The 12947-nt window shown below is 40.0% G+C and overlaps 1 protein-coding gene across 1 annotated transcript in view; it reads left to right on the top strand.

The window, feature by feature from the left end:
* The window catches only part of dnah3 (dynein axonemal heavy chain 3), a 61971-nt gene that overhangs the window by 24036 nt on the left and 24988 nt on the right, over positions 1–12947 (top strand). Inside the window, exons 25-38 of the mRNA XM_051682195.1 lie at positions 262–372; positions 789–903; positions 1022–1220; positions 1430–1538; positions 4792–4905; positions 5062–5238; positions 7166–7257; positions 7363–7582; positions 8487–8621; positions 8886–8997; positions 11113–11354; positions 11439–11539; positions 12294–12399; positions 12527–12656. Of these exons, the coding sequence (XP_051538155.1) occupies positions 262–372; positions 789–903; positions 1022–1220; positions 1430–1538; positions 4792–4905; positions 5062–5238; positions 7166–7257; positions 7363–7582; positions 8487–8621; positions 8886–8997; positions 11113–11354; positions 11439–11539; positions 12294–12399; positions 12527–12656 (1963 nt within the window). The remainder of the gene's footprint in view (positions 1–261; positions 373–788; positions 904–1021; positions 1221–1429; positions 1539–4791; positions 4906–5061; positions 5239–7165; positions 7258–7362; positions 7583–8486; positions 8622–8885; positions 8998–11112; positions 11355–11438; positions 11540–12293; positions 12400–12526; positions 12657–12947) is intronic.

Consider the following 12947-nt stretch of genomic DNA (forward strand, 5'->3'; position numbering starts at 1 on the left):
ACAGTACACACACTAACATAATTTACATTTAGAATATGATCAGGTTTGTTTTGTTGTAATTAATGGAACTTTAATTAAAAAGAGACCTTAAAATATGATACCAAAAATATTTTATGAAAATATTAGTTTGGGTTACAGTAATTATTGGGAGGGAGGTTACCTTATAAGCACTAAAAGAATCACTAACAGTAATGTTAAGGACCCAGAATCATCTTATGATTCTCATCCATAAACAAATGTGTTTGATTGCGTGTGTTTTAGGTGCCCAGGAAGAAGTGGGTTCTGCAGTGGCCGGGCCAGGTTGTCATCTGTGCATCCTGTATATTCTGGACCAGTGAAGTTTCTCATGCTATACAGACCAACACACTTCCTGTGAGCACAAACACAATCAAAACAGATTTGATTCAGTGGAGCTTGGCTGAATGTGCCATTTTTATATACATGTTTAAAGGGACAGTTTACACAAAAATGAAAATTCTGTCATTTACCCACTTGCGTCATTTCTTTCAAAACCCATATGACTTTTTAGATGTTTGGCAGTATGTTAGTCTCAGTCACCATTCACTTTCATAACATCTCTTTTTGATGCAATGAAAGTGAATAGCAACTTAAGTCATTCTGCCTAACAACTCCTTTTCTGTTCCATTTAAGAAAGAAAGTCAAATGGGTTTGGAACAACATGAGAGTAAATGATTTTTGGTTGAATTATCCCTTAAAAAATGCGTGTTTATTTAAAGTCTCTGTAATGCTTTGAATGTGTTTTATAACATGAGAAATGTGTGTATCAGGCGTATGTTGAGCAGAGTAATGCTCAGATAGCTGATATAGTTGAGCTGGTAAGAGGGAAGTTGCCCGGTGGAGCCAGAATGACACTGGGAGCTCTTGTTGTCATTGATGTACACGGTAAGCGATTTTTAATTAGAAGCTATTATGAAATATGAAATTATGGAAAATATAAGGGCGTGACATTATCTTTTGTTGGTTGAAAGAGGTCATTACCCTTGCCCTTTGTCCTATACAGCACGTGATGTGGTGAGCAGACTGGCTCAGGACGGCGTCTCATCTCTGAATGATTTCCAGTGGATTTCTCAGCTCCGCTATTTCTGGGAGGGCGGAGAGGTCATGCTGAGGATGATCACCACCACAGTCCAGTATGGATACGAGTATCTAGGCAACTCACCACGTCTCGTCATAACACCACTTACAGACCGCTGCTACAGGTACCCACACATAAACAAACACACAGTTTTACTTTGGCTAGAATAGAGAGCCTAACAGTGACCACCCAGTTTTCCTGCAGGTTCTTACCAGAAATATTTTCATTTTTATTTCTGGAACCCTAATGGTGAGCTCTGTAGTGATCTCAGTGAAAGCGTTGAATTTTGGTTTGGTTCTGTGTCTGTCATGCTGAATGCTGATTGGTCCACAGGACTCTGATGGGTGCTCTGAAGCTGAATCTGGGTGGAGCTCCAGAGGGACCTGCAGGAACTGGAAAAACAGAGACTACTAAAGATTTGGCAAAAGCGCTTGCCAAACAGGTACACCCACACACACACACACACACACACACACACACACACAACAACAACAACAACAACAACCGCCATTCGCCACTAAGTGGCGGTGACGTTACCACAATGCTTGTGCCAGTCTATGTGCACCTTGAGGCCACGTGAAGTGTCGAAAGCCTGCTGGCAGGAGGTCACGGGGCAGACCCAGATGCCACGGGTCGACTGACTGAGACGACTGGCTGATGGACCACCTGTGCCCCCTACTGTGCCAACTTGCTGTGCTTTAGCCACCCGACGCTCCACTCGTTGTTGTGAGCGTCGCTCCTCCGCCCTCCGTTGTTGTTGGAGGGTGACTGCCTCCAACTGCCCAGTAGCATCCTTCATGAGCCTCCTCCACAGAGACCGATCTTGACACCGCTGGTACCAGTCAGTGGTAAGTCCACTCAGCTCCAGATCATCCCATACCACATCATTCCATCTCCTCTCTAACCCATGCTGCACCCGTTTAGCCCCCTCAATCTGGCCGAACAAAAGCTGTTTAGGCATGCGGTGGCTGGGCATGCGGGCTACATGGCCCAGCCAATGCAGCCTTGCCTGCCGGAGGAGCTCACCGATGGGACTTTGTCCAGATCTTTCAAGGATTTGTGAGCTCCTCACACAATCCAGCCTGGTTAAACCCAGGATGGATTGTAGGCAGGTCAGCCTAAATTTTTCTAACCAGCGAAGATGTTCCATTAACGGGGTCCACGTTTCGCAAGTGTAGAGAAGGGAGGGAATGACCATGGCCGAGAAGACCTGAAGCTTCATGCAGAGCGACAGACCAGGTAGCTTCCACACAGCGTTATGAAACCGATGAAAAGATAATGGTGCTCGACTGATTCGGAGTGAGACCTCCTCTGCTAAATCGGAGCCGGTCATGAGCACACTGCCCAGGTATGGGAAACTCTCCACTCTCTCCACAACTGCTCTATCACCAATTGGGAGTTGGGGGGGGGTGGAGTGTCCGATGGTACAAAATACCCAGGCAGGTGCTTAGTTTTGGTGGGGCTGATGGTAAGGCCCCACCTCTTAGTGGCAAGCTCCAGGTACAGCAGCAGCACCCCCAACTCCTCCTCTGAGTGAGCAGCAATTACCAGATCATCGGCATACATAACATGGTTGAGCAATAGGGAGCCATCCCTTGACCGCACCCGGGCATCGATCAGCCTCCCATTGTATCTGTACCAGATGGAAATTCCTCCAGTACAGCTATTGAAGGCTTCATGAACTACGTGGTCAAAATAGATGTTAAATAATGTGGGAGCAAGAGGACATCCCTGTCACACCCCAAGGTGTACAGGGAATGGTTCTGACTCCCGGCCACGTAGTTTTATCCGGGCCCGCTCACCATCATGAAGGTCCTTAATGATCGTGAGCAGAGGGTCAGGGACTCCGAAAGCACGAAGAACAACCCAGAGCCCAGGCCTACTGATGGTATCATAGGTCTTGACCAGGTCAATAAAGCAGAGATGTAGGTCTTGTTGGAATTCCCTACACCTCTGCTGTAGCAGACAGACAGAAAATATGGCATCCGTGCAGGACCGCCCTTTCCTGAAACCGCATTGGGGCTCCACAAGCCTCTCCTCAGCATGCCTAGCGAGACGATATTGAATAATCCTTGCCAGGACCTTTCCCGGCACACTGAGGAGTGAGATGCCCATGTAGTTGTTACAGTCTGTGCGGTCCCCCTTCTTAAAGAGGGGGACCACCAGGGCATTCTTCCAATCCTGCAGAACCCATCCAGTGGTCCAGACTGTTGTTATTATATCATGTAGGGCAGTCTGTGCACAAACGCCACCCTCCCTCAGCATTTCGCCTGGGAGATCATCTCTGCCCGGTGCCTTTCCCGGTCTCAGGCTCTGGATCGCCTTCAGTACTTCCTCAACAGATGGCACCTCAGCCAACCACTCACAGGGGGTGACTTCTTCCTCCAATATTTGAGGCACCGCAGCCTCGGAAGGGTCATCCCCACTTTGTCCCATGTTGTTTTCCTGGCTGAGGGATTTCCCCTCCCCCAGGACTTCACAGAAATGCTCAGCAAATCTGCAAACCTGTTCCTGGGGGTCGGAGATTGGATCACCCAATCACACACACACACACACACACACACACACACGCACACGCACACGCACAAACACACACACACACACACACATAGTGTGGTGATAATTTTGCTACATATGTTTAAATCTATCCAATATACACTACCAGTTAAAAGTTTGGACACACTTGACTGAATTTTCAGTATTTATATGTTTCTCGTGACTTTCTTTGTTCTTCTGGAAACAAAAGGAGAAATGTTGAAGACTGTACTGGTTGCTTGCTTCTATTCAATTTCAATTAATTGTGACTGGAACTTTCAGTCTTCAAAAAGGATGCAAAAGCACCAAAAAAGTATAATAAAAATTGTCTATATGACCCATGTGCTATATTCCTGAAGCCATGGCTTTATGTGAGGAGCAGATCGAAATGTAAGTTATTATTCTGAAATGTGGAAAATAGTCACTATACACCAATCAGCCACAACATTAAAACCACCTGCTTAATATTGTGTAGGTACCCCTCGTGCCGCCAAAACAGCGCCAACCCGCATCTCAGAATAGCAGAATGAGATTATACTCAAACCAGCCCGTTTGGCACCAACAATCATGCCATGGGATTATCTAATCAGCCAATCGTGTGGCAGCAGTGCAGTGCATAAAATCATTCAGATACGGGTCAGGAGCTTCAGTTAATGTTCACATCAACCATCAGAATGGGGAAAAAATTTGATTTCAGTGATTTGGAGCGTGGCATGATTGTTGGTGCCAGACGGGCTGGTTTGAGTATTTCTGTAACTGCTGATCTCCTGGGATTTTCACACACAACAGTCTCTAGAATTTATTCCGAATGGTGTTAAAAACCAAAAACATCCAGTGAGGGGCAGTTCTGCGGACAGAAATGCCTTGTTGATGACAGAGGTCAGCAGAGAATGGCCAGACTGGTTTGAACTGACAAAGTCTACGGTAACTCAGATAACCGCTCTGCACTGGGTTGGTGCTGTTTTGGTGGCACAAGAGGGACCTACACAATATTAGGCAGGTGGTTTTAATGTTGTGGCTGATCGGTGTAAAGAATGAGTAGGTGTGTCCAAATTTTTGACTTGTAGTCTATCAGTAAATTTGTTTTAATTGTTTCAACTAGTTTTAAAATATTATAATTTTCTTGCATGTTTTTGTGATGTGTAAATGTGTATGTTTAGTGTGTGGTGTTCAACTGCTCTGATGGCCTGGACTACAAAGCGATGAGTAAATTTTTCAAGGGTCTGGCACAGTCTGGCGCGTGGGCATGTTTCGATGAATTTAACCGGATCGAGGTGAGTACTGTAAAATATTGATGCCAAAGCCTTGCTACAGACAATTAAACATGGTGATTTGATAGCTCAATTAACTAATTAAACAATTAATACTTAGTTAACACAATATCTGTCTATCTATGAGTCTCTCTCTCTCTGTCTGTCTCTCTCTATCAGGTGGAGGTGTTGTCTGTGGTCGCTCAGCAGATTATGAGTATTCAGCAGGCGATAATGCGAAACATGCAGACGTTTATGTTTGAGGGAACGGAGTTGTCTCTAAACCCAACCTGCTGTGTGTTTATTACCATGAACCCAGGATACGCTGGTAGAGCAGAACTTCCAGATAACCTTAAAGTAAACAAACGCAAATACATACTCAATACACACTCATCTGCTCTGACACTGTCCAGCATCGTGTCATATTGGGACGCAATGTTTACTTAGCCACGTAACAATCAAAATCAGCTAAATTGTCCTTAATTTTCAACTCTAATTCATTGCTTTTAAAATTTACATTGCATGGATTGTTTTAGAATAGAAAAATAATTTTACACATATTATTCATGAAACTTTCGTAGATATGAGTAAATTCCGAGTAATTTGCGTGTAAAATGGACATTCCCGAAAACGTTCCACCGGATTCACATACGCATCGTACTCCCCAGATTTGTTAGGAAAACGTGTGTATGTTAGTGAATTCCAAACATTCATAAAGAGGGGGCGTGTACACGTTTATTCACAATGATCATAATCCATGGCCATAAAAACACCATATAAGGAAGGCACCATCTGTGTGGAACAGTAATGATACCGTTTTTATGAATGAAGTGCATTCATATCGTAACATTTTGATTTCGCAAGCACAATAGCATCTCAAAGAAAGTGAGGGCTTACTGTCATATGATGCTCTTTTATGAATCAAACAGTTCAAAAAGTCAATAAAAATGGTTTGACATGAGTGTAAAAAATATTTACACCGACAGGAGGATGTCCATCACCATTAACCTTCTCTGGTTCAGTTTGCAGCGCATTGCCAGCATCATTTGTGAAACTTCTTGGGTAAATCATGATGGTAACAGTGATATACTTGCAACTGGAAGAATCTTCAGAGAAATTAATAGAATGCTTGAAGAATATCTTTGACCGAAACACTGTAAGATATTACAGATTTGCAAGCTATACGACATTATGCAGGCTTTTTCTATTTTTTCCCTGTTGTATTGTTTATGCACCTGCCCGCGATGTGTTCATTTATGGATTTAACATCATTAGCATTGACCACGTTATCAATTGAACGCGATTTACCGGTGCTTATACTAAATTATAGAACTTATTAAAAAACTGTCCAACCAGTCACGTTTGAGGGGATTCAATTATTTTTTGAAAAATCAAGCACTTCTGCTGGAAAAACGATAAGCGGAGTTGGAAAAAAAATACTTTGAAAAAATACATTCAAGCAGTAAAGAAACGTTTCTATATAAGTATAGGCTATGGTTTAAAAAAAAACACTTTTTTAACCTATTTTATGTTATTTGTAAGGTTAATTTCAATCATTTAATTATTAGTTAATTTTTTTTATTACTTATTTAATTTAACTTTTATCAAAACATAGTCATGATAGTTTGCCTGAAAGAACACAACATGTTCGGATGTCTTATGCACGATTTACACGTGGTCGGGAGCAGGTGTAAATTTTGTTCATACCAACTTACGTTTTGAAAATACGAAAACTTTCATGAATCCGTGAATTTACATTAGAATAACTTTACGGAAGAATTTACACAAAAATTCGTTCTGCTCATGTTTCATGAATGAGGCCCATTGTTAGTATTGTTACAACTGCAAAATCATCAAAAGATTTAAATTGTTGGGCCAGACTAGAAACATCACAAACTAGTTATTCAAAAGAATCATGAATAAAATCATACATGTACAATTTTGACAAAAAATTATTATTTGACACAGACAAGGAAAATAAAGTGGCTAGAGTTGCTCTGCACTGCATTAAAATAGAAACAAAGTGCCCATGAACTGAAGGCGCCACAACAGACACTTGCTTTGTAGACAGCTTCATTGGTTATAATTCTGTTTGCATTTATGCATTTTAGTTTTGAGGCATTGTCTCTTTCACACATAAACAGTGTAGAAGTGTAGTACCTAATCATAAGATCTGCAAAGTAGAATTTTAGACATCACTATAAATAATATATACCACATTTTGGTCCAGCAGCAAAATCATTATAACATTTCCTGTATGTCTCGTATGTATACATCTGTGTAGGCTTTGTTCCGTACAGTTGCTATGATGGTTCCAGATTATGGATTGATTGGAGAGATATCACTTTATTCAATGGGATTCACAGCATCCCGGAGGTAAAATCTATTCAGAGTCATCATTAAACACACTGAACGAGCTGTTTTATTTAACCAGTTATATTCAAGTTGATTCACTTCCTGGTCTCATGGTTTGCATGGCAGCCTGGCTCAGAAGATCGTGGCAACGTATCGCCTGTGCTCGGAGCAGCTCTCGTCTCAACCGCACTATGATTACGGGATGCGTGCGGTGAAATCGGTCCTGACCGCAGCTGGAAATCTGAAACTCAAATACCCACAGGAGGATGAGAGTGTTCTGCTGCTCAGAGCGCTCATGGATGTCAACATGGCCAAGTTTCTCGCACAGGACTTACCTCTGTTTCAGGTGTGTGAGTCTGTGCCTGTGTTGAATGTAAATTGAGTTGTTTTCACACTTGGTTCGATTTTTTTAAACTCAGGAGTAGATGATGCCTAAAAATTAAAAGCATTGTTTGCTTCAGGATATTTTGTTCTTGTTTTGTTTTAGTTTTTTGTTTAATTTGCATTCATTATATTTTTTTGTTTTTTTTTCCTTTTTCTCCCAATTTGGAATGCCCAATTCCCAATGTGCTTTTAAGTCCTCATGGATGCATAGTGATTCGCCTCAGTCTGGGTGGCGGAGAATGAATCCCAGTTACCTTTGTGTCTAAGGCTCGTTGAGTGCGTTGCCACAGAGACATAGTGTGTGTGGAGGCTTCACGCCATCCACTGTGGCAACCACGCTCAACTCACCACGCGCCCCACTGAGAACGAACCACATTATAGTGACCACAAGGAGTTTACCCCATGTGACTCTACCCTCCCTAGCAACTTGGCCAATTTGGTTGCTTAGGAGACCTGGCTGACTCAGCACGCCCTGGGATTTGAACTAGCGAGCTAATGAACTCCAGGGGTGGTAGCCAGCGTATTTTACCACTGAGCTACCCATGCCCCATTATATTGGTTTTTAATAGATTTAGAATAAGTTTTAGTATACACTGTTACAGCTAGCTTTCTGTTGATGGTAAATGTTGCAGCAAATAGTTGGAAATCCGGTGTATTCAAAATGAAAGCCATTTTTTGGCCAAGAAAATAATGACAATTAATTCATTTAAATAACGTATGCATTAAATGACTTAAATTTGTTCCTTACATCAAATGGACTCTTGTGTGAAAACACAACCCTTATAGTCACCACTCGGTTGTTCAATATGTTAATTTAGTTTGACTAATGAGTGTGGTTAACGGTGATTGTCTTGTGATTTTTGTAGGGCATCATCACAGATCTGTTTCCTGGAGTGGTGCTTCCCAAACCAGATTATGAGTTACTTTTAAAAGCATTGCATGACAACATTGCCAAGATGAAACTGCAGCCTGTCCCGTGGTTCATCAGCAAAATTATACAAGTACAAATAATCTGACGAATAGAAGCTAAATCTAGCTAAAACTATTATTATAAAAGGATAGTTCTAAATCTGTGCGGAAGAGCAAAGTACGCACATGTTATTTGATTTTATATGAAATGCACCAAGTTACTCAGTTTTACAGTTAGGCTTGTTTTTAGGAGAGCATTTACTGCCTGTTTTATGATAGCCTTAAATGTGTGTTGTCCAATCAGATTTTACTGCCAATGCAGCTTTAGAATTTTTAGCATGAGTGTGTGTGTGTAGGTGTATGAAATGATGCTGGTCAGGCACGGCTTCATGATTGTTGGAGAACCAATGGGAGGAAAAACTTCAGCCTATAAAGTTTTGGCTGGATCTTTGGGAGACCTTTATAAGGGTAATCAATCAAAATCTGATTAACACATAATCAGTTTTAGGTTCATTTACAAGTCATTATTTTTGCTGACCTGTCAATAATTTCACTGGACCCATCAATGCATTTATAGCTACATAAGTGTCAAGAAAAACTAAGTGAACCCTTTGGAATTTGCTGGTTTTCTGCATTAATTGGTCATAAATTGCGATCTCATCTTCATCAAAGTCACAAGTATAGACAAAACACAATGTGTTTAAGCTAACAACACACAAACAATTATAATCTTTCATGTCTTTATTGAACACATCCCATTAAACATTCATATTTTTTTTTTTTTTTTGGAAAAAGTAAGTGAACCCTTGGATTTAATAACTGGCCAATCCTCCTTTGGCAGCAATAACCTCAACCAAGCGTTTACAGTAGCTGAATATTAGACCTGCACAATGTACAGAAGGAATTGTGGACCATTCTTCATTACAGAACTGCTTCAGTTCAGCCATATTCTTATAATGTCTGGTGTGAACGGCTCTCTTGAGGTCATTCCACAGCATCTCTATTGGGTTGATGTCTGGACTCCAAAAGGTGGATTTTCTTTTCTGAAGTCATTCTGTAGTGGATTTACTTTGATGTTTATGTTAATTGTCCTGCTGCATCACCCAACTTCTACTGAGCTTCAGCTGGTGCACAGCCACCCTGATATTATCCTGTAGGATATCTTGATAAGCTTGGAAATTCATTTTTTCCTCGATGATGGCAAGCGGTCCAGACCCCGAAGCAGCAAAGCAACCCTAAATCATGATGCTCCCTCCACCGTACTTCAGCGTTGGGATGATGTCATGTTGGCGTGCAGTGCCCTTTTTATGCCATATGTTGTGCTGTGTGTTCTTCCCAAACAATTCAACCGTAGTTTTATCTGTCCACAAAACATTTTCCCAGTAGCGTTGTGGAGTGTCAAGGTTGTCTTTGGCAAACTTTAGGCACGCAGTAAGGTTTTGGTTGGAAAGCAGCGGCTTCCATCATGATGTCCTGCCATGGACGCCATGCATGTTTAATGTTTTCCGTATAGTAGACTCATGAACAGAGATTTTAACCAGTTTCAGTGATTCATTTTAAGTCTTTAGCTGTCACTCTAGGCTTCTTTTTTACCTCATTGAGCATTCCGTGGTGTGCCCTTTGAGTCATCTTGGCTGGACGGCCACTTCTAAGGAGAGTAGCCACAGTACTAAATCATCTCCATTTATAGACAATCTGTCTAACTGTGGACAGATGAATATCTGAGCTCTTCGAGATAACTTTATAACCCTTTTCAGCTTCAAGCAAAGCAACAATTCTTGATTGTAGGTCCTCTGAGATCTCTTTTTCTGCTAGGCATGGTCCGCGTCAGCAGATGCTTCTTGTGAATGGCAAACTCAAAATGTTTGAGTGCTTTTTATAAGTCAAAGTAGTTCTAACCCACACATCCAATCTTGTTTTATTAATTGGATGCCAGGTTTGCCAACTCCTGACTCTAATTAGCTTATGTTGATATCTTTAGCTTAGGGATTCACATACTTTTTCCAACTAACACTGTGAATGTTTGAATGATGTATTCAGTATGTACAAGAACAATACAATAATTTGTGTGTTATTAGTTAAAACAGACTGTGTTTGTTCATTATTGTAACTTAGATGAAGATCAAACCAGCTTTTAAGACAAATTTATATATAAATGCAGGTAATTCCAAAGGGTTCACATACTTTTTCTTGCTACTGTGTATATGTCAGAAAGAAACATATTTATATTTTTCATTGAGGATTAAGGTTTCTTTATAAAAAAAAAAAACAAGTTACAACAATGAATGAGTAAATTTCAACCCATTCTGACGGATGCTTCTAAGACTGCCAAAAGTCATTCTCACAAATGTAAAAAATCCTCATCTTTGTTAGCAAGCTAGAAATCTTAACTTTATCTTGGTGCCATATTAACATAGTAATTCACAACAGCAATGTTTAATACATCACACAAAACCAAATGTTTAATTTATAAGGCATGAAAACACATGTACATGATCAACAGTTGTAAGACGTGGTGAAAGCAGAGCAGAGTACCATGCTTCCTTTATATCTGAGTGCGTGTGTGTTTTTTTTTTTTTATAGAAGGGCTGATGGAGGAGTTTGCAGTAGATTTCCGTGTTATTAATCCAAAGGCAATCACTATGGGTCAACTCTACGGTTGTTTTGATCCGGTGAGTCACGAATGGTCAGATGGCGTTTTGGCCACCTCATTCAGACAACAGGCCCAGTGCACCACAGACAACCGCCAGTGGATCATATTTGACGGGCCCATCGATGCCGTCTGGATTGAGAACATGAACACAGTTTTGGATGACAACAAGAAGGTACATTTGAATATTCCAGTACTTAGATTCAGTGCTAGTTTCAGATGTGAGTTGTTCTGATGAAGGGTTTTTCCTGTTGAATAGCTCTGTCTGATGAGCGGAGAGATCATTCAGATGAGTCCTAAAATGAGTCTGATCTTTGAGCCTGCCGATCTGGAGCAGGCATCACCTGCTACTGTGAGCAGGTAACCAAACAAACTCTCACCTGCTTCATACTGAATGTTGAAATAATGCTCTAATTAAGCTAGGGCTGCAAATAACGTTTATTTTAATTAATCTGTGAATTATTTCCTTAAAGCCACATTTTTATTCTCTGCATTTTAATTGAAAAAGCATGTTATTTCCATATAATGCCCAATATTCTCCTCTAAACAATGTGGGAATTTAAGGCTATAAGATAAAAAAAGTTAAAATGCAGCAGGACACAGCTTAAATCACTAAATTGTAAATAGTAATAAAGTAAAACAAAGGTACAAATGAGTTGCTAGTAATAACATAATATGCAGGAACACACACATTTTGTCCCCTTAACATTGTAAAGCATTTTTTACTGTGAATGTAAGAAAAATAAACTTATTACAACCCTAAAAGACATTTATTTATTCTTGTTTTAAGAATACATCTAATAGAACAAGACATAATATCTTATATACTTTTTCCTCTCAAGTAAAGGCATCTTGTTTTAAAGATGTATACAGTATATATATATATATATATATATATATATATATATATATATATATATATATATATATATATTAATGGAAAACAAGATAAAAATAAGAAAATATTTTTGTTTTTACAGTGTGGGTTTCTAACTAATCAGACTATTAGTGTAGATGTTGCACAAATGATTTTTACTTTTTTAACCTTCCTTTTACTGTAGATTTACCAGGGCTTGTCATAGAGTTTATGTGTTTGTGTATGTGTTGTTTATAGGTGTGGTATGATCTATATGGAGCCGCATCAGTTGGGCTGGATGCCTCTCAGAGACTCTTATATTAACACATTACCTGAGAGTCTGGCACATGAACACAGAACACTGGTGAGAAAGACACTCATACACAATGTCTTAATGTATTGTGTTGCATGTAATGAGCAGATATAGTTTCTGTATGTCATATTGGTTTACTGATGACCTGTGTGTGTGTTTGTGTGTGCATTTATTGTAGATTACTGATCTCTTTAACTGGCTGGTTCAACCGTGTTTGGAGTTCATTTACCACGAGTGCAGTTTCTTCGTTCAAACATCACCTATTCACCTGGCCAATAGTTTGATGCACCTGTATACCTGCCTACTGGGTACACTGATACACACATGAATATTCTGTATGTACATTATTCATAAACTGTACTCACACACACTTGCACACCTGCACAATATATAGTATATATATGTATATTTTTACAATTTATGAAACATTTTTATATACTGTAGATGTAATACCTTTTGTGTTCCAGGGTTCGTATAGTAACTTTGTTCCGTTCAATTAATATATTTTTTAATCCATTCAAGCATAAATACAGAGAATTTTTCAAATGGTTCTTCATCCTTTCACACTTTAAGTGTTAAACTCACATTCTAATATTAAT

The sequence above is a fragment of the Myxocyprinus asiaticus genome, chromosome 41 (assembly GCF_019703515.2).
Source record: "Myxocyprinus asiaticus isolate MX2 ecotype Aquarium Trade chromosome 41, UBuf_Myxa_2, whole genome shotgun sequence".
In the NCBI taxonomy this organism is placed as follows: Eukaryota; Metazoa; Chordata; class Actinopteri; order Cypriniformes; family Catostomidae; genus Myxocyprinus; species Myxocyprinus asiaticus.